The 25616-nt window shown below is 43.3% G+C and overlaps 1 protein-coding gene across 3 annotated transcripts in view; it reads left to right on the top strand.

Annotated features, from left to right (window-relative positions):
* Nucleotides 1-25616, top strand: part of ntrk3b (neurotrophic tyrosine kinase, receptor, type 3b) — a 154627-nt gene that overhangs the window by 101040 nt on the left and 27971 nt on the right. For all 3 annotated transcript variants that reach the window (XM_070829017.1, XM_070829025.1, XM_070829034.1), the window contains one exon: nt 19680-19868. In XM_070829017.1, coding sequence (XP_070685118.1) covers nt 19680-19868 — 189 coding nt within the window. The remainder of the gene's footprint in view (nt 1-19679; nt 19869-25616) is intronic.

Raw genomic sequence — 25616 nt, forward strand, 5'->3', positions numbered from 1 at the left:
TTGTCACTTTATGTGTTTGTATGTGGCGTAATGACTGAATATGCTCCGCAGGTTGTACATCCTGCTGGCTCAAGAGCCTCCAGAGCAGTTTACAACGTTGGGATCCACCTTGTGTTGCCCTGCTGAAGTGTGAAGTGTCTCAGCTCGTACTCTGTTCCGGTGCTGACCCTAACCACTGACCTGTCTGTGGAGGAGTCACTGAACCTTGCTTTAAAATAGGGCTGCATTGTTAGGGGCATGATGTTTAAGGCACCGGTGAGACAATGAAATAGCAACAGATAAATGTACTGAAAGGCCTTTCAGATGCCAAAACACTGCAGGAAGGTTGATGGAGGAGGATTTTGCAACTCATGGCAGCAACTATTTCATGTTTTGTCACAACAGTCGTGAGGTAAACAGAAGACACAATTCAATTTTTAATGCAGGCAAGCCCAACTCTGGATTAGTGGTTCATTGCTAACTGTCATATAAACCTCAGGTTCTTGTAGGGTTTGTAGTCCTTATGTCTGGTCTGGTTATAAAGTAAGTACACAGCTTCTGTACACTACGTTAGTGTGTTATTCCACACAGTTTTAACTATAGCAGGCATCTTCAAATGTGTTCTGATCCTTATCCATCTTGGAATATGTCCCGTTGTCCCATTAATTAAGCACGTCCACCTGAAGATATCACATGCATTCCTCCTGCTTACAGTTTCTTCGTGTTGCACCGAGATGTTGCTCTTGCCTCTGGTCACAGAATCGTGACAGAAATCCCCAAAAGAAAACCCACATGTGCCTGTGCTACAAGTTTGCACTTGATTGTACATTTTCATGAAAAATTAGCCCACCGTGTTTTGTATAGACTGGACCATGACCTTAATGTTACAGAATCATCATTTCCCTCTGTTAAAGTCATGCCTGTTCAGCAGTACAAAACATTCTCAGAGGAAATCTGCCCTTTCTTCCCATTTACAGTGCTTTTGAGAACCTGGTCAAGTCCAATCGATGCTGTTATATAGCATTGTAGCTCTAATTTTGTGTTTCAGCTGCTTGGTAAAGTGGCTTTGTTTCTGTGTTTGGGCTTCATGGCAGCTAACTGGCAGGGAGATAAACTCCATGTAGCCCAGGGGAGCGTGGTGATGATGAGCTAAACTAACAGGCTAACAGCGCTACAGCACAACTGAGTGTGCTGAACACAGCATGTTCTTTATGCATGGAGAGGAGAGAGAGAGGAGGAGATGTGAGGTTAGAAAAGGAGAGGAGGAACGACAGGCATAGACAAGGGAGGAGAGGAAATGAAAAGAGCAGGGGGGGAGGTGTTAAGGGAGCGCTGACAGGCTGGCTCAGCTGTGTTTTAGCTAATGGGTGAACTGGCTACTCTGCTGACTCTCCTCTGTGACTGCTGGGATGAATATTTCACTGTAGTAGGTTCAATTCCTTTCACCCAGAGGCATCTGAGGGTCTCTAAAACAAATCCAATCCAGTCCCGACAGATGTAAGGTTGGCCATAGGTTTAAACAGCCAACAACGAGCAGAATAATTAATACTACAGCACAGAAATATACACGACTAAGTAAAACTGAAGTCGCAATAAACACACTGCGTCTGCAATTTTAATAGAGCACTACAATATGGATTACATAAGGGAAAAGCAAGCTGTGAAAATTACATTATATTATATGTGTGATGTGCAAAATAGCACTTTTAATCACATCATGTCTACAGATTCATACATTTGTATAGGTCTAGAGATGTAGTGCATTTGTGAAATTGTGTGTGTGTGTGTGTGTGTGTGTGTGTGTGTGTGTGTGTGTGTGTGTGTGTGTGTATGCATGTGGGCACACATGATTTAGCACCACCTCCAGGGACTGAGCTCTGATTTAAGAGCGTCTTCATGGCGACCGCAGCAATAGGCACTTTCTGGGTCATGTGAGACTTGGCATCACTTAGATTTATATATTGGCCCCTCCCACCCGCTACACACACACACACACACACGCACATATTTTAATATGGATAGGTACAGAATGTGTGGACATAAAGAGAGAAATGGGAGAGGGAAGTCAGGATACAGTTTGTATCTGCATGTGTGTGTGTGTGTGTGTGTGTGTGTGTGCATGCATGTGCATGTGAGTGTCCAGTGCTTTTGCTCTGTCAACAGTAAAACACAGTTGAAGCCTATTTCCACTGAGAGAGGGGCAGCAATATGTTTTGGACCAATGCTGCAGCTAAGATAAGATCCACGCTACTGCAGCCCACAATCTGATCCTGCCTCTGTGCCAGAGGGCAAAATCCAATTTCCTCCACAGTGCAAAGGAAAGAAATGCAAAACAAAAAAAAGCAAAACATTTTTTAATCAATGATTAATGCTTTGCAGGAGATGACTATTTATCTTTTAGTTAGTTAGACTTTTGCATATTCCCGTAGGACAAAGTATAGCAGCTAATATATTGTTTGTACCCTCACTAGGTTTCCTGGCAGAATAATTGTATGATAAGGCCTGGCACGTCTTTAACCTGAGCTTTTGTGTCTCCCTGGCCTGCTTCCACCAGGCCATGTTTGCCTTCTCGCAACATGACATTTGGAGCGCAAATTGTCTGGCCTTTCAGAAGGCTGGACTGTCTAGCTCACACTGACAAGACAGACAAAACAGTCTCTCAGATAACTGCTCCATCCTCAATTATTAGACTTCTTTGAACTGAATGCTGCCTGTGCTGTGCATGTCTGTCATCTGCAGGAGATAAGCAGCGGGTCCACAGTGCAGCTACAACTCTGCTGTTGATTTGCCACTGGACTTTGTCACTGTGTCACTCTGGGTGGGGAGAGGTACTCGCTCATAGGTCAGCATGAGACTATCAAACCATAGCATCTGGACACAGACCAGCACATGCAGGCACTTCACATAACAACATGGCTGCGCTTCCTTCCTTTTTGGGGAATACACAACCTCAGATGCCTTAGATGTCAGTGTAATTGCATGTGTTTGCAGCACAATATTAACAAGTTTGTGTCACGAACCTGAGAGTTTGTGATACTTCAATAAATGAGGGTGAGCTATCAGCTGTACTCCAGCAGCCTGCTGCTCAGGCTAGTCATCCATCAGTATTCAACTGTCACCAGCATCATTTGGCTCTTCAGCACACTGATAGTGAATATTCATTTATCTTAGAGGCCTCAAATCTCAGCGTGAGAGTTCTTAATCACAAAATCAGCTAATCTTAACTCACAATAGTGCTTGATGACCATGTCATCTATGATCTGTAGTGTCGTTTGTTAAATCCCAGCCTCAAACAGTGATTGTTCAATTACGTACTTTAAGTTCGTCAACCACTAGTTCTCATGCTCGTCTTTTCTCTCTGGTTTCAAAATTCAAGTAGACAGTGCATCTAATGTCTGTGTTGCTTGTCCAAGTATTAAAGCCAAGCTGCTAATCAGGGTAATGTTAGAATGGAACAACAGCTTGATCTTACACATTTCACTGCACTGCAATACAGAGACGGTACAGGAACAATGACGTCTCTTTATTTCCATATCCTCCGAGGATCATTAGCTGGTGACGACACTGACTTTTATCAGGGACCTGCAACATGTCCTCAATATTTCAACACAATATCTTATATGTAGACATCAAGAGCATATTTAAGGTCCCTTTAAAGGGTGCCTGTTAGAAAAGTCAGCTCGACATTGCCTTTTCACCTCACGGAGCCAAAGTTAGCTTAATTACCAAGCTGGCTGCAGCTGATATGATATATTGTTAGTGAAAGTTGTCATTTCAGCCGTCAGTCATATACTAAAAATGAGAGGCTGCTTCTGTCTACGTCTGTCTGACATCAAGGACTCATCGCTTCAACATTCGCTGAGATTCTAAATTGGTAACTTCCAGGTCTATCGCTGTAAAATGCATACGTGACGTGTGAGGCAAGGGAGGAGGCTTGACAGGCGTAGCATCTTTAACAACAGGGTGCACGGCTCAGCAAAAGGTCAGTTGTTTGGTATATCTGTGATAAAGACAGCTTAGGGGCTTAGCTTCTCTTTGGAGCATTAGTTGCTACAGATGTGTTACATAAAACTCTCTCAACCAGCTCCTCGGCAAACAATTCTATGGAACTTACAAATGAAGATAATGCAAAAAGAGAGGAAGACAAAACAAACTTGAATATAAACTATCTCTCTTGAGGATGCAGCCAAAGTGCATCAGTAGTTCATCAAGTGTGCAGCAGGGAGAAAGTGTGCTACAGTAGCACAATTTGTATGTAATCCTCTCTTGATTAGCATATAGTGCTACTGTATTTCTCAGCTAGCCAGCTCCTCTTGTTGCCCCCAGAGTCTTAATCCTTCCTCCGCCTGTTGTGTTTCTGCTCCACTAGGGACCAATCGCGCCAATTCCACTCATCGAGCTTGATAATTAGTGACAATTGTAAAAGTAATTTACAAACTCAAGCGATGCCATTGAGCAAATGGTACCAATTAACTAGAGATGCTAATGTGGGCAGAAATGCGGAAAAGCAGCATCCGACCTCCATTACAGTGAGAGGAGGACGGCCAGGAAGCTGTCCTCTGCGTGTCAGGGAGAATTGTCCAGGGAGGAGAGGGAGCCATGCACATTGTTACACTGGGCTTGTCACTGTGCTGCAAATTAATCCCACAATACAAGTACAAGTATCGTGACCAGGGCAACAACATTTTAATTTAGAATTAAGGCTATTAGCTGATGCCCTTATTTAGAGTCACTGGCACTCCAACGCTAGAATATGGCCCAGCTCCTACATCATCAGCACTGCAAATAACTCCAGTTAGGCTTTTTGGAAATAATATTCTTATATAGTTGTCCACTGAAATGAAAAGGCTGTGTGCACCCGGAAAGGGCACCATTATTGCAGCTAACTGAGATGCTGGACATCACCTCAAATTGTTATTGGTGTCACTCGTGGCTACTGGTGGAAGTTTCATCACATACAGGCGCTGCCTTTTGAGTAGCTGGAGCTGCTTCTTGGCCCCGTGAGGTGATTAATGGTGTGAAAATGTTCTTTTCTTAATGTGTACTAATTAATATCTGCAATCTGCAGGTTCCTTTCTTTAATTAATCAAGTACAATCGCCTGGAAACTGAAAATAAGGATAGTTTTGCATAAAGGTTCACCATTTGACTATTTTTGACTGGTTTTAAAGGGATACTTTGCATAGTTTGAATCATTTCAATGTTGGTATAATATACAAATAATCAATGTTTAACTTACCCATGTGTTGGTCAATTGCCGATTCCATGGCTATTGTTTGATATATGATATAATATCTGACGTAACAGTAAATGTATTGCTGTTACTTTACTATTAAGTCAGCTACTCAATCAGGCAAAAGCCACAGAGCAGGCGGCATGGAGGAAACACTGTTCATTTACTATACTACTAACATTGTAATGATACAAAGCTGGTTGAAAATCAGCAAAGTATTCCTTTAAGTCTCTAACAGGAGCTCACGGACTGAAGTAAATCATTTTTAAACCAATTCTATGCAATTTGAAGCTGAACAAACTGGATTAGTTTTAGCCACTCAGGTTTCTTTTGTGATTACAGCATTTTTCTAATCAGGAGAGCAACATACCAAAGTGTCTTTCTACAGACGGCAATGTCGGTCTGTCAGTCAACCAGTTGGGTCGATTGTTACGAGTGTAGACATTTATGGTCCCCAGATGATGAAACTTACTACTTCTCTGATGATGACTTCTCTTCTCTTCTCCTCTAGTGCCATGACAAGGTTTGTAGTTTCAGTGAATGCTGTCAACAGCTATTGGATGGATTTCCCTGAATGTTCCTCACGGGGTGAATTCTAACGCTTCTTACATTTCTTACACCGTAATCAGTTCAGTATTTTACTTTGGCTCATGACTGCAACACTAATGATTTGTCCATTAGCTGCAACTTGTGTTAAGCACCTGTTCGCAAATGTTTGCTAATACACTTAATGCTAAACTATCACACCTAAATCACACCTGCGACACATCGGCCTGTTAGCATTGCCACTGAGTATGACAGCACGATGATATTAGCATTTAGTTTGCTTTTTCCTAAACACAAGTACGATGTTAGGCTGCTTCCATCTGTTTGTTTCCCAGAAACAGATCCTGCCCCTACACTAATTGTCCTTTCTCTGTCTGGGATTTGAACCGACAGTCTTTCAGTCACAAGTTTGCCTGTGAAACTTTGACGCCCTTTGGCTTGAGGTTACCCCTCTCATCTACAAGATCGCTGGCGTGTGAAAACATATACCATAGATGACATGGACAGATTAAATTTGGCCTATTTGTGTTTTATCAACGAGAATGTCTCGAAGAGGCTCATTATTTGAAGTCAAGGCCCCGCTGTCTCATAATGATTAGTGTAATTGTTTCTCGGTTGAATGCTTCCAGCTTTCCCAGATCTGAAAAAGAATCAGTAATGTGACTAATCCAGTGTAAGCAGGAGGGAGCCTCCTAGTTAAAGGTACAGTTGGCCCTTTGTAGAAACCTCTCCTCTCCTCCATCCCTTCATCCCCCGCCCCCTCTGCGGTTTTAAAAACGGGAGGTGTATTCCCATTCTGTCAGTCACAGCCGCTCTGCCTTATAGGCCTCAGCCTCTATCAGTGTAAACAGAAGAGAGGAAGCAGTGTTTGGTGTGTTTTTTCCTGTCTAAAAACCTCCTTTTGGTGTCTCTTTGATCCCAGGCGCTAGAATAGTAATTGCTATCACTTATAAAACAAAATGACAAGCGCTGCCAACAGCTTAGCTAAGCAAATACAAAAGAAGAGAGGGTGGTAGGGATGGAGGTCTACGGAGCCGATCTGATGCAGTTTGCCTGGGCTGTGTCGAGGTGCAGCAGGAGTGTGAATGATTGATTCTGAAAGGGCCATACGATTATTTGTGAGAGTGACAAAAACATTTTATTTCTAAACATATATTCCCATAAAATGATACTTTTTGGTCTCCTCTCATAGTTTTTCTTCTGCTCTTCTTCAAAGTAGATCGGGGTACTTTTAGTGGAGGCTGTCTGTGGTGCAGATGTGCTTGGATTATCAAACATGATGCGTTTATTGTGTGACACAAGGCAGAGGAACATATATGCTTTATTGTGTAACTATTCACCATCTATACTGTAGTTTCCTCACACATGCTACATTTGAGTGGACATGCTCACAGCTGGTTTCCCTGTTGTGTCTTCTCTAATTACAATTAGCCAAGCGTGGCGCTGAACCCGCAGGTGAACGGTGAAAGAATTGTCCATATTATAAAAGAAACCTTTCCAGAAGAGCAGAGAGTCAGGCCCCACTGGGACTTAAAGTCTGGCCCTTCTGGCTCACATGAAGTGGACGCAGCCAAAGCCGGCTGTATGGTTGGATGCTGTTTATTCAAACAGCATACAGAAGGAGAGAAATGAAGGAACTGGAAGGCTTCTGTTTGCTCTTTAAAGCTGTGGAAGTGGATAAGCCTCTGGTGTTATTCACAGGCTACTTCTGACATCTTCTGTTGATGTTTATTTAAATGGCGCTCAGATCGGTGTGGAAATCGTCCCGTTGCGAGTGCCCAGCAGGACACAAAACAGCTGGGCTCTGGAAGGGAAACAGAGAGGGTGAGAGAGGGAGAGAAATAGAAATATTTTTGAAAGGGTGGAGGAAGAAAAAGAAGAGCGAGAGAAAACTTGGGGGTTTTATGTAAAGGAAGGGATTTGTGTGAAATGTATTTTGTGTAATGAGACGCCCCAATTCTGCTCTTTGAAATAGTGTTACCTGGAGCTGGAAAATAAAAATCTCTCCTTTTGCCTGTCCCCCATGGAGCCGGCTGTTCTCAGCTTACACTGGGCCTATCCTCCATTTCACAAAAACACTCCAGCTCTGTATTTTCTCCGATTTAGTCGTCAGGAGAGGGTGTCATTTCAGAGCTCCTGCTGGGAGATTGCTCTTTTTTCTGGGACATTGTGACACGAAGCGATAATAATGTAGCTTTCCTTTCATAGCACTCACAAACACAGCCATCGACCCTATTGGCCATCAACAGAAATGTCCATTCACAGAACAAGCTGCTGCTTTCTGCTGTATTTGTCGGAGTATTTCTCCAGACGCGGTGTTGCCTCTGCATGGAAGGTGCTGGGCAGCCATTTTGCTCTTACAACACGGGAACGCTGTTTTCTTAGTGTGATGAGCATCATTTGACAGTCCCCTGCCTCAGCATCCTCAGCATCTAAGCCCATTTACAGCCAGCTCATTCACTTTATTGCCATTCGCTGATGGCAGCACTTTGAAGTGTTTGCTAAGGGAGGGTGGGGGGTGGTGTGGTGGCAGGCGGGGTTTAATTGGCTGCATTAGTTGGTTTGCTTCTCTTCTTCTTTCTTGGTGCCCCCCAGTCACTCTGAGCCGGATTAGGCGACCTACATTTTACTTTAGTTTTTTTTTTTTTTTCCCCATCTTGATTCAGTGCTACCAGTCTTCCTCATGTCGTGTTTTGGTTTTTTTTTTTTTTTGAAGGATCCCAGTTCATCTCTTCCAGCTGCTCGCAAAATGAGTTTTGCTTGTTTGATTTGAGTAAAAAATCCAGCAAGGAGACATCTTCAAGCTCGAGTCCACAATCCTCTGTGTTTACATTGACACGGATGTGTTCACACGGACTACAGGGAAAGTTAAATTTAGCAACTTTATCCCTGTGCACATGACACAGATTGACGGCCCACGGTGGGTAATGATGTGTTCCGTTTCACAATATGTCGCCCACAGCAGTCGCCCTCGGAGAAGTTTTGATGTTTGTTTTGTTTGAAATGCCTATACGCTCTTGTACATGAAGCGTGACATCTCCTGCAGTATGTTTGGGCTGGATGATGCTTCCACATGGAGAAAGACAATTTCAACTCAAATCAATCACTTTTGGGGGCTTGAAATTTTGGAGGAACGAACTCTGGATGCGTCCCAGAACTACGAAGATAGCTACGACTTTATATACAATCCACAGTGTATAGAGGAAATAATCATTGACCCTCCCCTGGTGAAAAGGCACATAGTTATCCCAGACTTAAATATATTTGATGCAAGGTATCATTTAGACTGAAACTAATGAAGTTAACCACAGGTTTTGGATGCTGCTAATACAGGCTGATGGTGTGTTTGGAAAATTGCCCTTTGGATGTGAATATAAAGACTTTTTAAATAGATTAGCAGCAAATGTGCAAAGTGTATTCATATAAATGTATGTTTTTATTCAATTCATATGCTGGAAAGGTAACACTTGTACTTAATCCTCTTAATTGCAGTTTATCACAGATGCCATTGCACCATGCTGAAAAGGCTCTATGTGTGGTACTGACCCATTTACCAGCTTAAAAGGAGATTCCTGAGAACCACACACAGTATTTAATCCTAAATTTACCAACTATGTATTCTCTTTGAGGCATTATGTAATATAGAGCTCTCACCTGAAACAAAAGAACCCAAGAAGAAGACACTGTCCTTTCTCTGGGGCTAGTGGTATAGCGTTCAGGTTCAAATGGAGGGAGGTTGATGTTGGTGCTAACCTTGGCTGTGCGCCCTGCATGGCTGCCCCTGTAAGCCATCAGTCTGCTGGGAGTCTGACTGAAATATTAAAGAGCCTGTCTGCTCGCCCGTTGTAGCACCTCACCTCAGAGCACCCAGTGTATGGTGCAGCATACGTATGTAATAGGTACAGTAGAAACGTAATGGATGGAGACCAAACTAAAGAGTGGAAGATTGTTCTCAGTTTAATTGACAGTCATATTGCCATCAGTCCTTTTGAATGTTTATCCATCTGTCTATGCGGTCATGACCGACATGACCTGCATGCAGTGCATTATATTGGTCGCTGATGGAAGATTAGAATAAAAAGCTGTCAGGGAATAAATACATTCTGTTATTATGAACGTGATGCCCTTGCAGCGGTGTAAAGAAGATGGAAGACGCATCGCCCCGCTGTAGATCACCTTACAGCAGAGCACACTGAATGAGTGCCAGCTTTGATTAAGTGTCCATGTTTTTACGCGTTACACTCACATTTGACATTTCTATACCTCACTATTTAAGTGCCACGCCAACAGGGGGGCTATGCTGGTGGGGGGTGCCTTGTTTGAGGCGCTGGTGAGACATAATACCATCCAGGAAGGCCACAGATTGATGCGTTTAAAGGTTTATCAGACGCCAAAACAGTGCATAATGGTTTATAATCCTCACAGGCAGGATTTAAACACTCTGGAAACTCATCACTATTTTTGTATCCCACCTGTGGTCACGTTTTGGCACCAAAAGCACTTTGGGTAGTACAAATACTGAAGTGTAGTAACACCTACAAGCGGTTATTGTATTGCGAGAAGAGACGGGACTGGTTGTAATATATTTTGTAATTAATTTTGTAATGAATGAATACAATCTATTTGCACAAAAGGTCAGACGCCCAGCTCTCAGGCCGGTCTTCGACAGCCCCTCATATGTGCATCATCCTCCGGTCCCTTTGTGGCGTCTGTGTAACGCTGATGATGCCCAGCATGAATGTAATAGATGGCATTAGGCAGAAGAGTGTGAAGGTTGATTTGTGTTCATATGTCTTGGTTAGGTGTGTAATTAGAATGACCCCCCCCCCCCCCCCCCCCCCCCACACACACACACACACACACACACACCTCCCTGTCTCCTTCCCTTCCTTCATCCTCTCCCCCTCCTCCCACTCTCCCCAGCTAACAAATCTGTTCTTCAACGGAGGGAGGCAGTTGTGGAAGAACTGAGGCAGGAATTAAAACCCCTGGGGCTGGAAACAAGAAAGGGGAAGAGAAAAAGGCAGGGACAGAACGAGACAACAGAGAGAGAGAGATGAAATAAATGATAGAAGTATTTCTAAAGCTGCTTTTAACTTTTGATGAACAGTTGTCATAGGAATATAACATGCTGATAGAGGAATTTAGCTTCTGATCAAATTGCATTTACTGTCATTCTGGAGACATTTTGTATGTTAGTGTTCTGACTCTCTTTGGCAACATAATGATCAGCATCCTGACTAAAAAAGGCCATTTAATGGAAATAAAGTGATCAGAGCACTGGAGAGGAAACACAGGAGGGTGAGTGCGTGAGAAAGAGAGGGTTTTCGGGAGAAAAAAGGAAAACATCGACACCTTATTGATTGATATTCCACAGTGGGTCTGCGAGTGTGTGTCTGCGTGGAACTGAGACTAAATGAATGCTACGGAAACGGGACCTGAATGTGCCCAAGTGCAGAAAACGTGGTTAACAATGACCTTAATGTGCCGCCTCCAATTCATTTTAAGGCCACATAGAGTGCTTGCGTCCGTTACCTCAACCAGCTGGGAAAACCTCTGATTAAAAATGAATCAGCTTTTCACTGGTGTATTCTCAACTGCCGTTGCCTCGTGCACTCCAGCATTATCAGAGTCTAATGCTCCTCTCCCGAGGCACTGGCTTTTAAGCTAGCATGGCATTGACGGTCAGTCCACCACTTTGGTCCAGACTAAAATAGCTCAACTACCATCAGATGGATTACATTTTTCACTCACCGAATATCCTTGTTCTCCAGAGGATGAAGTCACTTTGGTGATCCCCTGATGTTTCCTCTAAAGCCGCTATGAGATTAACAAGTTTGCTGTTTAGCGAACTGCCTCAGTAACAACAGAATGGATTGCAATGACATTTCATACACATATCCATCGTGCTCAGAGGATGAATCCTAATTACTTTGGTCATCCTGTGACTTTTCCTCTGGCGCCACCATGAGCTTGACAATGGTTCCATTACTGTTTGATGGATTACCATGAAATTTGTTCCAATATTTCCAGCTCTCTAAAAAAAAAAATAATTCTAGTGTTATTATCAAGTGTTGTCAAGTGTTTAGAGAACAAGCTAAACATTATCCTCCAAACATCCGCTACTATTGCTATTGCTACTATTGCCGCTGCGAGTACATAACCTTGTTGATATCGGCATTTACCTCAGAGCCCTGCTCATAGAGCCGCTAGCATGGCTCTAGACTAGTCTGCTGTGCTTCTGGCTGTGATGCACATCGTATAGGGGTACACTGTTCCTCGGATCCAATCAGAATTCTGCAGACAAACTAGTTTGGGTCCTTGGGTTTTCAGCTACCTTTTTATGTACTCAGCTTCACCCTGTTCATGTTCCATGTGCAGACTGTGAAAACCTTTTTTCTCTTGGGGGCACAATGAAGTAGCTGTCTGTCTAGCCATCGAGCCACTTATAAATATTTATAAACAGGGAATCATTCAGGTTCAAAGCCGCATTTGGACTGATTCAATTTAGTGATATACAGGATGTCTGTTAAGTAAACCCCTACACAAATTTTCTCCAGGTTTTACCCGACTTTATCACAATGGAGAAATCATGTTTCATCAGACAAATGATTTACCTCCGTGCTAACCCCCACCACCACTAAAGCACTTGTTGCGTCCCAGTAGGGTGGTGGGGCACATTAGCATGCAGAGGCGTCTCCAGCAGCACTGATCTGCACAATCATCAAGCCGTTTTGTGGGCTGCAGCGGCTGAATGTGGCTCTCTCTTTGTGATTTACATGCAAACTCTGCCAGATGCTCGACGTTGGGGAACCGTTTCATATTCTAATGCGACAACAAGAAATATAGCCACCGAGTGTGTGGCTGCTGTGCACATGTTTGTTCCGTATGTGTGTATGTATGCGCCGTTGCCTTTACTGCTGAGTTTATGATACAAACTAGTTTCCGTAACAATGCCGCCACCAGCTTTTCATTTGGCTCGTTCTGATTACATTACCGTGCGACATGAATGAAACCCCAAACAGAGTGGAGACCCGCATGGCTCCAAATACATTCTGAGCTTGCTGTGTGTTTTGTTTTCAATTGGTGTTTGGGCACATAACTGGTAATAACACGTAGGTCCCAGTTAAGGTAAAGATCCTGACTCTGTCGTAGTCATAAATCAAGGAACAGACCCGGGACAGCTCGGCTGTTGGATGATGTCATTTCCCATCACTTTTCAGACTTGTGTAAAATTGCTTCGTCTGTCTTTGGGGAGCTTACAGGGTAATGTGTTGTCAAAGATATAAAAGCTGATGGGGCACTGTGGGAACAGAGTCAGAATAACAATCCCACTGTTTTGTGTTATTATCATTCTGGGCATCAAGACCACAGATATACAGCAACACACACTGTAATTGGTTCAGTCCTGCGTCGTTGCTGATAATGTTCGGCATGTTGTAGATGCGTGATTTTAGAGGATGTACACAAGTGGCTACAGATGCAGTGACTGATAGGTATACAGCTTTCAAATGCATGTTTATTTCCGTCTCAACTCAGGCGTCCTTCCCCTCAGTGCTCGCCATTGTTTATGTCACAATAAAGAGGGAGCACATTGAGCTGTGCAGGGCGACTGTAAATTCTCGATAGCCCACATTGCAGAGGACTGTAAACATGGGCTGTCCTAGCGCTCAGTATTGGCCACAGTGGGTCACCATCAGGCGGGGAGGAAACAGCACACATCCAGTGGCCTATCACTGTACAGAGGCTGCTATTTGTTTACAGTGAGAAATGAGGTTAGCGCTGGTTTGCCACTGGCCTGCACGGCTGTCACATGCTAACGTGCCCGTCTGTGAGCGGGCGGTTGAGTGAGCAGGTTGGGGCCATTTGTCAGAGGAGCTATTTACATGTCTTCTTCAGTGCAGCGATGGGAGTTGTCATCTGAGCTATGCACATAACCTCAAGGCGTCTTCTCATGATAGTGGCATTTGGCAATTAACAAGCTTTTTATAGCACTAATGGCTGCTACTGGGCTTAGCAGTCACAACGTCACAATGGAGAGGTTTATTTTAGCATCAGGAATTCTGGGGAGTGGAGTTTAAAGTTTCTTGTTTGGACGGGTTGTGTTGGTGAGGCTGGTGCTAAGATGTTATCTAATAATGGACGGAGTAGTCATGAATAATATTAACAAGAGTCTTTATGACACCAGAAATACATAAACCAGATGAACTAAACCAGAATGTTGGTGAATAAAATGCAAATCACTTCTTTTTTTTTGCCCATTACTCTAAATGTTCTGGCAACTAATAGTAACCTCCATCATGAACAAATCAAATGAACATTTAATATTTTTTATTAACATTTAATAAGCAGGCACTGTATCATTTTAGGCATGTCATCGTCAATTGCCCTGTTTTACAGTCACAGCACTGAATAGCAAAATACCGTCTTTGATGGATTTATGAACAAAGCGTTAAGCACAGTGACAGTTGGTTAATGTGTGTGTCTTGCAGACCCATCGTCTTTTTGCCTTTCCTTTGTCACAAGTATGATATTCGGCTTGATTTCACTGTTTTCGACCCTTCCCACGTATGAATTTGATTTATTTCAAATCCATCGTTAACTAGAAGTGGGGCCTTGCCTCGGTAAGCTATCCTTCCTGTGTTCTCTTGTTCATTTTACATGTCCTCAAGTTAATTCCAGTCCTAATTAACTACCTTTGAAAGGAATCGGTGCGATAATTACCACAAGGAGGTGGAACGGAAGCAATCACACTCTGCACAATTTATTCCCTACCACAGGGAAAACCCTACAGAGTCACCCGCTGGCTTTTTTTTTTTTTTTTTGTCCTGAGAATCACCTTCAACACTCACTTTGAAAGCAGAGGCACAAAAAAATCGGGTGGCTCCACATACATATACCCTGCTGATTTTTAGTCTGGTGTGGTTTATTTGCACAAATAATTATAATTATTATTATAATAAAAACACTGTGAATAGAGAAATGAGATCGGAATAAATAAACCTTGCAGTTGAGACCAGAAGAAGCTTGAGGCTGTTGGAAAAAAAAAATGCTCCTGCAGCAGGAAGCGAGGACAAAAAAAATGAGCAATGGACACACTAATAACATCTAATGTCACCAATGAGGAGAACAGAGCATAAACAAGGACACACAGTGTCATTGATGCAAAGCACCCAAAGCCAGATGCAGCTAATGTGATCCAGTTCCAGCAGATCCAAAAGCAGCTCCAGTCCAACCTGTGCCACCTAAAAAGCAGCAGTGTACAGGATAACACTGGAGATGGTCCATACTTATACTGTTGGACAATGACAACAGCAGGTTAGTCCATCTGAGGACTCTCTGACTTTCCTACCCTGTCTGTGGCACTCAACTCTGGGGCTGCCAGATCCCTCTGAAGATGTACATCTTTAAAAATTGGTTAGAAATATTGTTAAATTAAAAAACGCCCAAGTAACTCTTGCACTCTGCATTTGCGAGAGACTATTTTCAACATAATACACCTTTAGTGAGCAAGTGAGTGTTTGCAGCCAGAGCACAGTGTGTGTGGGATTGACTCAGAGTAAACTGCAGTGTTAACTGGTTTTGGACGGAAGCAGAGGTCTATGGCACAAAGAAATAACATGTACATGGTTATGACTTCACGTACAGTAGCCGTTAGTCTTTTAAGTGGATTTCTGGATAACAAGAAAAACAGGCTTTTGCCAGATTTGGCCTTTAAACAGCAGATATTAAGCAGACACATTAATGTGTGCTGTCTACAGGCACGAGAAGAGGAGCTCTGGCTTTTTAGCTTCTTCCCCTCTTATGTAGCTGTTGCTTATGTTTAAGGTTTGAGGTTGAGGTTGACTGGAGCACATTTACTGCTCGGCACTCTGAAGAGTACAGATTTCCCACTGCTGAGAGCAGGGATGTCGGTTTGAATTGAGAAGTGGGGGGGGGGTGCAGGTAGCGTAACAAATAAGAGAAATGTACTATAAACCTCTGTATTGTTAATGCACTAACCCTGCTGAAATGCCTCCTTTATCAATCTCACCATGGATAATGAAGATTTACTCTCTCGTGCGGTGTTCAATTCTTCCGTCTTCCTCCGAGAGCATTACGTGTACAAATATTACTCCAAAAATGAATTTGGCAATATCTTTCTTCAGCCCAGCGTAGAATCTGTGCGTATTCTTTTCAGGCTACATACAACCGGGACGACCTTCACCAATAAGATAGATAGGGGAGCTGCTGCATGTGGCGTGAGGGGCTAAATCCAGGGCAAAAGAAAGCCCACAAAGCACTCGCTGCTCCACTCGCTGCTGAGGGTACGGGAATATCTGAAGGTGATAATAAGCATACCAACTTTTTTTATCAAATGAGATCTCCTCTCAGCAGGGCTGTAGGAGAACAGAGCTCAGGTTTTTCTTGGAGGAATAAAAGGGTCTCCTGTCACATCTGAGGGGGTTTAATAGCATTATTAAAAGGGTTTTTGCTTTGGTTCAGTGTTAGTATTCCTACAGAGTGGCAAATTCTCTATATAAAAGCTGGCTTGAGTCTGAAAGGTGGATTATTCAAAGGTTTGCAAGCTGTTGCCGTGCGTCACTGAGTCCTGGTCCACAGACGGACCTGCTGGCCCAGCACTTGGACCTTAATGAAGGAGTCCATTTTAAGAACCCAGGAGGGGAAGGCGGCGCTGCTCCTGTAGAGTAAATTAGATTGACTTCTAAACTCAGAGAAACAGATGATGCAAATGTCACGCTTGATCAATTGATTTAGCTGAATTAGCTAATGCACCTGCGAACTGCACCTTACACAAACATTTGATGTGCCGGGAAGGGAACTTTAAGTAATGTCGACCGGAGTGACACGTCTCCTGGAAATAATGGGGGAATTTTCAGGAGACATGTTTCCAACAGAGAAGCAAAAGGATGTTCGCAGGAGAAACATATTGGCTGGCAAAGCACAGATGGATGTGAGCAGTGAGATTTAACTAATCTTCAAATTACGGCATGCCACAGTGGTCTAAGACTTTTTCAGAAGGAATCCCTGGACAAACTGGTGTCTCTTGCTCTGAACGTGTTTAATAAATGATTTTTGCCAATCGTGGCATGTCCTTTGGTGATCACTTGCAGTCTCTTGCCAACTTGTGTGAGAGATGCAGCTGTGAATGAGGCTTGATTGCAGTCTTTCAAGCTCTAGCTTCTCAGGCCATGGCTCGCTAAGCTAATAATAGTTAGTTGTCATGCTGACGAATGGCTACTTCTGGTGCAACATTACAAATATTCTAGCTTTTTTAAAGGATTTGAACTATTAACACGGTGCTGTGCTTCCGAAAATCTTACAGACGGGGTGGAGCCCTAAACCGAAGGGTCTATGCCCTCAGATAGTAGTCCGGGGACCAAAGTGTTGTGAATAAAGTGAATACAAGGGAATTTTTTGGTTCTTTCACAATAGATATAATGGCTGCATAGAATCAAAGAGACACAGACATTGTGCTGCATTCAGAAGAGCCTGCAATATGTTCACTGCTCAGGTTTTTAGGTTTAAAAAAACCCCAAAGCAGTCATGATGTGAAGTAGTTTTAGTATAATCTAGCAGATTTAGCATTTTGGCCATTGCATCGCATCATAAACATTTGAACGCGGCACATAAAGTGCATGAGAATCCTCTACTATTACCTCTAATTACCTTTATATGTTCCTATCCACACTAATGCAGTGCCAGATATATGGCAGGGTTTAGATGAATGCAGACAAACGGACTTAGATAAGTTTAAGAATCCTTGTACAATTGAAGGTAGATGTTGACGTTTACATATTTATCATCACAACTCTCCTTTCATAAGACTGTAGCAACTTGAGAAAAAGAGACATTAGAACTGAAAAGTTCTTTCCAAAGTCTTTAGTCAAGGTCTGAATTAGACATAGTGCACGGCTACATTTACCTTCTGTATGAACCACATTACTATGAAAAAAAGTTGTGAAAAGGATTAGACATGAAAAGAATCGAAAAAATAGCCAAAAGTTGGCTCATTTCATTTTCCAGTTCTCACGAATAAATCAAAGTTGGTTTAATAGAGAGGAACTCTACTCTCAGATAGACGTTTCAGGGAAAATGTCCAGTGCAGAATTCCATTCTGTGCACTGGCAACGTCTCGGATGATAAAAACCCTCTCAGAGGCCGACGGGCCTTTTCATCACTCAGGTAACATAAATGCAATTTTTAGGATGTTCTGAAGTCAAGCAGTCCAATTTCCCCCTCACTCCTCGGAAAACCTTCATCTCCCAAAGAATCAAGTGGGAGGTTTTGTGTGGCTTCGAGTGCTGCGGTTTGGAGCCGGTCCAGGCGTTCCCCAAGGCCTCATCGATCTGCCACTGGAGTCTGATCAGATGGGTTTTCATTCCATTTCAGATTGCATTAAAAAGCAGAACATAATACTAGGATCTTTTTGAGGTATCTTTTCTCATATTTTAAAGGCTTTACCCATGACTCATCATGACTTTCCATGTAATGATTTTATTTCAAATGTAGTGATTGTAGTGATGGTTGAGGCAGTGCGCTGCATATATATTTATATCTTTGTGCCTGTGCTGTGCTGTGCTGTGTAGTGAGGGGGGGTGTCGGAGGCATCAGCAGAGATTTAGGGCTGCAGTGTGCCACTTGTCCCCAGTGGCTGGGTGGGTATTCGGGATGTGCACTGCTGTGCACTCCTCCAATAAAGCAGGTGCTCAGGTATGAAAACCCTGCATAAGAGCAAATGTTATAAATAAATTGCTGCTCACATGTGTCACTTCATCACACGCCACCTCCCCTGCAGCTCAGGGTCTGTAATTTGACATGACTGGGTCTTGATTATTATTTACTATGTTGTCAAGGTGAGCGAGAGATTCAACTTTGTGGGTAAACAGATTCACTGTCACTGCTCCACTGAATCAGCTGCAGTTGACTTTATATCCACTCGCTGTTTCCCATCCCTCTCTCCTCCTCTCCTCCCTCTGAAGATTACAGTTGTCAGAGCTGTGTGTTGCCTCTGACACAGCAGTGATGGAACAGGAAACTGGATCACATTAGCTGACAATAAATCATGTCAGGGAGTTTTTTTTTGGAGTTTTTAGAAAGGAAAGGAAATTATGGTTGTTTGAGAGGTGCACATTGTGTGACGCCACGAATTTGGCCAGCAGAGAACTATCACATAATGCTTTAAGCATGTAGATATTTTAATGCGAAGCACTGTCTAATTTTGTAGAAACAAATGTTTTAATGAATCAGTGAATAAACTGGGGTCCCAACTAACAATTCTGCAAAATATTTCATTTGATTAATCAGTTTCTCATTTCAATTACAATGTCCCAGAACCCAAATTTCCTGTTTTATCAGACTGGCAGAGATGCTCAGTTTACTATCATACATCTTTATGTAGAAGAATATCCAACACTGAAATCATAGCAACATGAAACCTGATCACCGACCACACACATGTTCACAATCACCTCTACAGTGGCTGAACTGTCACTAGAAATGGAACTTATTGTCACTGACCTGAGGCTGAAAGCTGAAAATATGTCATTATGTCATTTGATAAAGGACATAAGACACAAGACATAATAAATACTCTGCTTTCAACAATGCCTTAAATGGGTTTTCCACAAACTTCAGTTATTAAAAATGATCAAAATGCAGAATACAAGTGTGAAGCTCTGTGCATATGTCCTCATCCAGAGTGAACCTCAAACATCCAAGTGAAGTAACAATAAGCGAAACACATTTTTAGGTGGATGGACACTTGAGAACTGTGTAACGTACAGTACATGCATTAACATGTGCCAGTGACACTGACCATCAGTATGACATAACAGGCAGACACATTTAAAAAGTTTAAAAGCTCCACATTTAGAGCTTCAACTCTTAAATAACTCATCATTGCTTTTCTGTCATTCCAGGTCCAGTGGCTGTGATCAGTGGCGAGGAAGACTCTGCCAGCCCTCTTCATCATGTCAATCATGGGATTATTACCCCCTGTACTCTGGATGCGGGTCCTGATGCGGTTGTCATAGGGATGACTCGTATTCCTGTGGTGGAGAATCCTCAGTACTTCAGACATGGACACAACTGCAACAAGCCAGCCACCCGTAAGTCTCAGCACTGCTGTGTCACTCATTACTACTGGTGACCATTATCACACTTTATTTGACCTTTTATGGAAATCCTTGAAGCACCGGTGTTAAAGCTACAACTGTGAGGCGCTTCAGAAACTCCCTGAATGTAATGTAGCGTTCAGAAAAAACATCTGGTCAGAGCCGCAGACATCAGACATCACGTCTTTATGAGGCTCATTCCGACCGCTGCATCTCCGTTGTGATTTGCTGTTTATATTTCCAGTGACAAGTGCTGGGGCCCTCGGGGCAATAGTATAATTTAGTGTCATCGACAGTCTCAGAGCGATCATATGGTGTTGGCATCTGGTGGCACAGTTCCAGGCTCTTCATATAGGATCTGTTTACACAAAAGCAGCCTTCTGTATACCAGCTACTGGTGCTCACAGACCCCCTCCCACCCCACTCCTCCTGCCACCCACCTCATTCGCATCCTCTCCCTCGGGACTCATGTTCCAGGTTGGGGAAACACAAGACTACTTTAAGGCCTAATTACTCACAATTACATCAACTGCTCAAGAGAATCAGCAGAAAACAACTGTGCCAGCAGCCAGCCGCAGCCGGGCACCTGCTGCTTCCCTCCCAGACTATACCAGTCTGGATTATTAGGGGGAAAAGACCCTCCTCCTGTCTGAGTGGCAGCACACGAGATCAGGCTATCCGGGTCTCAGTTCACATCTGCATTGTTTACATCTTGGCTGGCGCTCAAAATGGCCGTTGGTTGGGCTAAGAGAAGTTGACTTTTGTGTTGGAGCCAATGAGAGGGAAGGAAATCCCATTTAGAGGTGATAAATAAATAAAAGACGGGTCTTATGTATTATGAATCGCATGAATTCCTAATGGCCAGCCGGTGACTGATTTATAACGTCTCATGCCTCGCACAGGAGATCTGATTGTGAGCTAATGAATAAATGACAGCGTCCAAGAATGAAACTTTCTCCCGATTACCGTGCACCTGGGAGTGAAAGTCAGACCGCGGATGTGCGCGATGGCAGCTTTAACGAAGGCTTTGCAGACTGTTCTCCCTCTCCGAAAGCTGCACCCCTTTAAATCTCTTTTTAGATTTGATTCTATGTGTGTGCATAAAAAAAAGGAAACTGCAGGAAATGAACCCTGAATTCATCACAAGGTCGTAATGGCCGCTGCTTTCTGCCATCGGCTGGAAAAACAAAATGGCTTCTGCCTCTGCCGATCATTCACTGAATATGAATGCATTCTGTACCCCCAGGATACACAAGCAGAGAAAGGAAATGTCTGCGTATCCATGTGTATATCTGCAGTATGTGTGTAGGTGTATGACAGAGGAAATGGATCTGTGCATGTATGTGGGTGTAGGCGTACTTTCCTCCACTTCCTCATCGGCTTCATAAATAGCTCGGTTTAGTTTATTAGCATTAAGAATAAAAAGAAAAATAGTATTGTGCAAGACAAAATGGCTGATCAGAATACTGACCCTATATCAATATCAAGATTGAGAAAAGGGATAAAAGATAAAAACAAGGACTGCATGATTCATCCAAGTTTCAAGACTATGCAAAATTGATAGATAGAAAGAAAGAAATACAGAAGATGAAAGTCATTAGAATTTCTTGCCTTCAAACAGGGGTCCCCTGAGTGCCCCCTGGGCCCCCTTTGGTCCCCGTCGCCTGGCTGGCCTTCGTCAGTCTGATCGTCCTGCAGCTTCATGTGTCAAACAAAGAGCTTCACTCCGCTCAGATGCAGTATGGCTGCTTTATTGATGCTCGGCCACCAATCCATAATGTATTCATTCATTTACTTGAAAGCTTCTTATCCAGGAGGATAGCTTGCTGCCAGGGTGTCTCATACACACACACACACACACACACACACCTCTCCCCAGCAGAACTCAGGGTAGTGCACATAAATTCAAACACACCCACACTACCCTGCTTACCTATGTCCATCAGGACTTCACTAATGTGCTGGTCAGTCCCAGCCTACTTCCACCACCAGTCTTCTGGGTAATTTATGGTGTTCCAAGCTGTCGGCCTCTGTGCATTTTGAAATCAGCTCCAACAATAACAGGAGGAAGAGGTGGAGGAGGAGGAGGAGCAGTCTGATGCTGCACTCTGCCATGCTGGCTGCTCTTAAAACAGCTGCATGTGATTGGAAATCGTCTGCTGCAGAACTCACACCAGTGATTTCAGTGGGCCTTACCAGATGTATTATTCATGAGTGTTTGATCTTCAAGTCAATCCTGGTAAAAAAAAAAAATAAAAACATGTATTGTACCATCAGTTTAATAGCTGTAGAGGAGACTGAGCACACAGTATCTTGGCAGTCAGGCTGTGGCCCTTGAAAACAGCAGAAGTGCGGCTGTCTGTCCCTCAGTACAGGAAAAAACATGAACAAATAACATAAATATCATCCAAATGTAGTTGCCCTCTTGTTGAACCTGTGCATAGGCAGTTGTAAACAAGCTCCAGAGATTGTGGGGGCATTACAAGAAAAGTGCTGCCACTGTTTTCGTTCTGATGCCAATTTAAAAACATGAAGTGCCGCCACGCAATTGGTTAAACTTCTGGATGAACCGGTGGCCTCGACTTTTCGTCGCCGTAAACAGGCGAGCTGTGACTGATTAGGACATTCGTTGAGATCAGCACTTTTTTTTTTTTTCCACGCCAAGCTGAAAAGGGCCAATCCCGGGGAAATGTAGCCGCATTAGTGGAGATAAAGGCAGAAAAGGCAAAGGACAATTCTTTAGCCTAATGACAGATCCATATCTAGCCGGATCTGCTGTCTCCCAGCAAGTGGCTTTGTTTTATCACTCAGCTTGCTATTTTAATTACAGATTTGTCACATCCCGCTGGCCAAAATTAGACAATAGCTTTTGATGTTGGAGTATAGCACGTAGCCTTTCATTATACCCATGTTATTAGGGATATCACACGTGGGCATGTCTTGGACAAACCCCCACTCTGTCCCCTCTGCTTTTGGTGTAAAAGAGACATAATTAAGCTCAAGGTGATGTTTTTGAAGATTAAAATGCTTCCAGCAGAGACAAGGAGTGAGTATTCTGGCAGCTCGAAAGCTCTGCAAATGAATGGAAAAGCAGAGCAGAGTGATTGAAAGGCAGTTACCGTGTACCAAACTATGATTCCATGAATTATGTTTTGAAACAGAACAGCCCCACAGGCTAGTCAGTTGTGAATTCAAGCAACCTACTTCAGTTTGTGACTCAAGAAGTCCAAGATGAGCTCCTTTCAGCTCGGGCCAGACAGGATCCAAATAGAAACATCCTGGTAGAAAGAGCTCTGAAAAGATTCTTGTTGATGCCAGATGCGAGCCAGATAGACAGAAAACCACATTAAAATTCACTGAAGATCCCATCAGACAAACCTCCAGTCATGGTTTAAGACAGACAGACTAAGCAGTTAGCAACGAAAATGAAATAAGTGAAAGTAAATTAAAAAATGTTTGCTTCTGCAAACACATTTAATTGGTTTGCAAACTAGAAGGGTGACAAGAAGCTAAATACAAGCCAGAGTCAATTAAAATAGTAAAAAGTTTGTTGGCTCTTACCACAGTAAACTAAAACAAAAATACCTGTGACACTGCGACTGATCACTTCATGTGTCGTGTGCACGTGGTATGTAGGAGAAGTCAGACTCTGCATTGGCACCAACACTGGACCAAACAGCTGCCAGTTGAAGTTGGATGCAAAAGTAACAGATTTGACAGGTCACCGTCGTTCCTTCCCACCACCAAGGACCCAGCCTACAGCTTGTTTTAGCAGCAGATTAAAATAAAACTTTAATATTAACAGTTTGCTTTTATGGAACCATCATATACTGTATCTGTGGGGACTGACAGCGCAGCCTGCCCGTCTTCTCAGATGTCACGTATAACTGTTTAGTGTTGGTAGACTTTTAAAGAGCCCCCCCCCCTGAGCAGCAAGAGTAAAGCACTTAATGCTTAAGTGTACTTATTGCTTAAACTTTAATCCTGCAATAACAGTGAGCACGAGCTTAGGGAGAGGCTATTGTCAAAGGGAAATCAATCTTATTTCAATTTCTATATGCACGTGTTGCATTTTGGAGGCACTAAGTGTTCAATATTACAGAAAAACTTTATAAAACCACTTTGATTAGAGTGTGTAAAATATGCCAGGGGAACAATAAAGTGTGAAATAAATTAGGGACTGATGGTCAAATCATTATTTTCAAATTGCCTTTTCATTATTCTTATTTTCACATTAACAGAGCGTTATTGAAGTTCTATTCAATTATAGACGTTTTATTTCATAATGGCACTCGCTCATGATGCTACAGTGTCACTGATGTGCTCTGCTGTAGCGCACCACCTTCAACACCTGCTTACCGCTCTTATACCAACCGCTCTCTGCTGCTGTAGCTCAGCCATCGTAGGTGGTTACTCACACAAGCCACAGTGTTCACTGAAGGCCGGGCAGCAGAGATGGAAGCGGGCCGGCAGCCAGCCAGCCGCAGCAGGTTAGGACGAGGAGCCCGCTGAGAGCCAACAGTAAATGCTGCTGTTCATGTCGCAGTTGCCCAACAACGCCAACAGACACAGAGCCCCTGCGCTACACTGAATTTAATGGTGGAGAGCTTTTTGTATGCTATTAGCTGCTGGATGAGTACCTCTCACTAACTATTAACATCCTGTGGTGCTCTTTTCATAGACGGACTAAACTATAAGTGCATTACAGGGATATCAGGGAAATGATTTTCCTTTTCATTTCTTTGTAAGTCACAGTGACAAAGTCTGACTATAAAAGCACAGAGGAGAGGATTCTTTCCCATATCTAATAATAATCCTTTGTCTCTGTGGTTGTAGCACTTTATTTAGAAAATGTATGATTGATAAGCATCATAAACATTTATAGGATGCTGTACTTCTGAGTTATAGTGGTCATGTTTTGTCAGTGCGGACCTGATCTTGTTTTGTTCTTGTAAGAATGTCCTTAAGAAGAAATAGCACGAGTGAATCATTATTATTGACAAGTAACTTCATGTAGAAAATGACTGAATGTGGAGCTGATGCAGGAAATGAGAATTCGTGCGGATGTCCTCAGTGTTTTTGATTGAGCCGCCGCTTCTCAATGCTGAAGCATCCACTCTGCAAAAGACATGTTGTCAATGACCAGGAGACACGCATCGATCGACCCACCACACACACACACACACACTCAGGGAAACTGCCAGGCAGAAAAATACTCACACACACACACACACACACACACACACCTCCAACTACCTGCCAACTTTGTGTGGCAGGTAGTTGGAGAAAAACACTCCCTCAAAAACTGGGGAAAGTTGGCATGTATTAGTGGTGAAGTGCATCCACACACACACACACACAGACACACACACACACACACACAGACACACACAGAGACACACAGAGACAAAGGTACAGAACAAAGCCCTCCAAACATCTGTGCTCCCCCAGTAGCCTGACCTGACTAGCTGAGTAAATCTCGGTGCTTCGTTGTCTCTCGGCGTCCAGGGAGAATGTTTGCTGCCGTCGAGGCCTCAGGTGAGCCAGGACAAATGAATGATGCTGAGCTGCGGGATGGAGATTTAATCTCAGGGCTTTTCAGTTTGCCACTCTGGGTAAATAGGCTGCAGGATGCAGCCTGAGTCTGCCTGCAGAGGAAACTGAAGGTTAAAGTAACTTGTCCTCTGCACTGTCGATAGGCACGCTCCATAGTAGTGGCTTCATTCCCATCAGTGGGAAGGA

The sequence above is a fragment of the Pempheris klunzingeri genome, chromosome 1 (assembly GCF_042242105.1).
Source record: "Pempheris klunzingeri isolate RE-2024b chromosome 1, fPemKlu1.hap1, whole genome shotgun sequence".
Classification (NCBI taxonomy): domain Eukaryota; kingdom Metazoa; phylum Chordata; class Actinopteri; order Acropomatiformes; family Pempheridae; genus Pempheris; species Pempheris klunzingeri.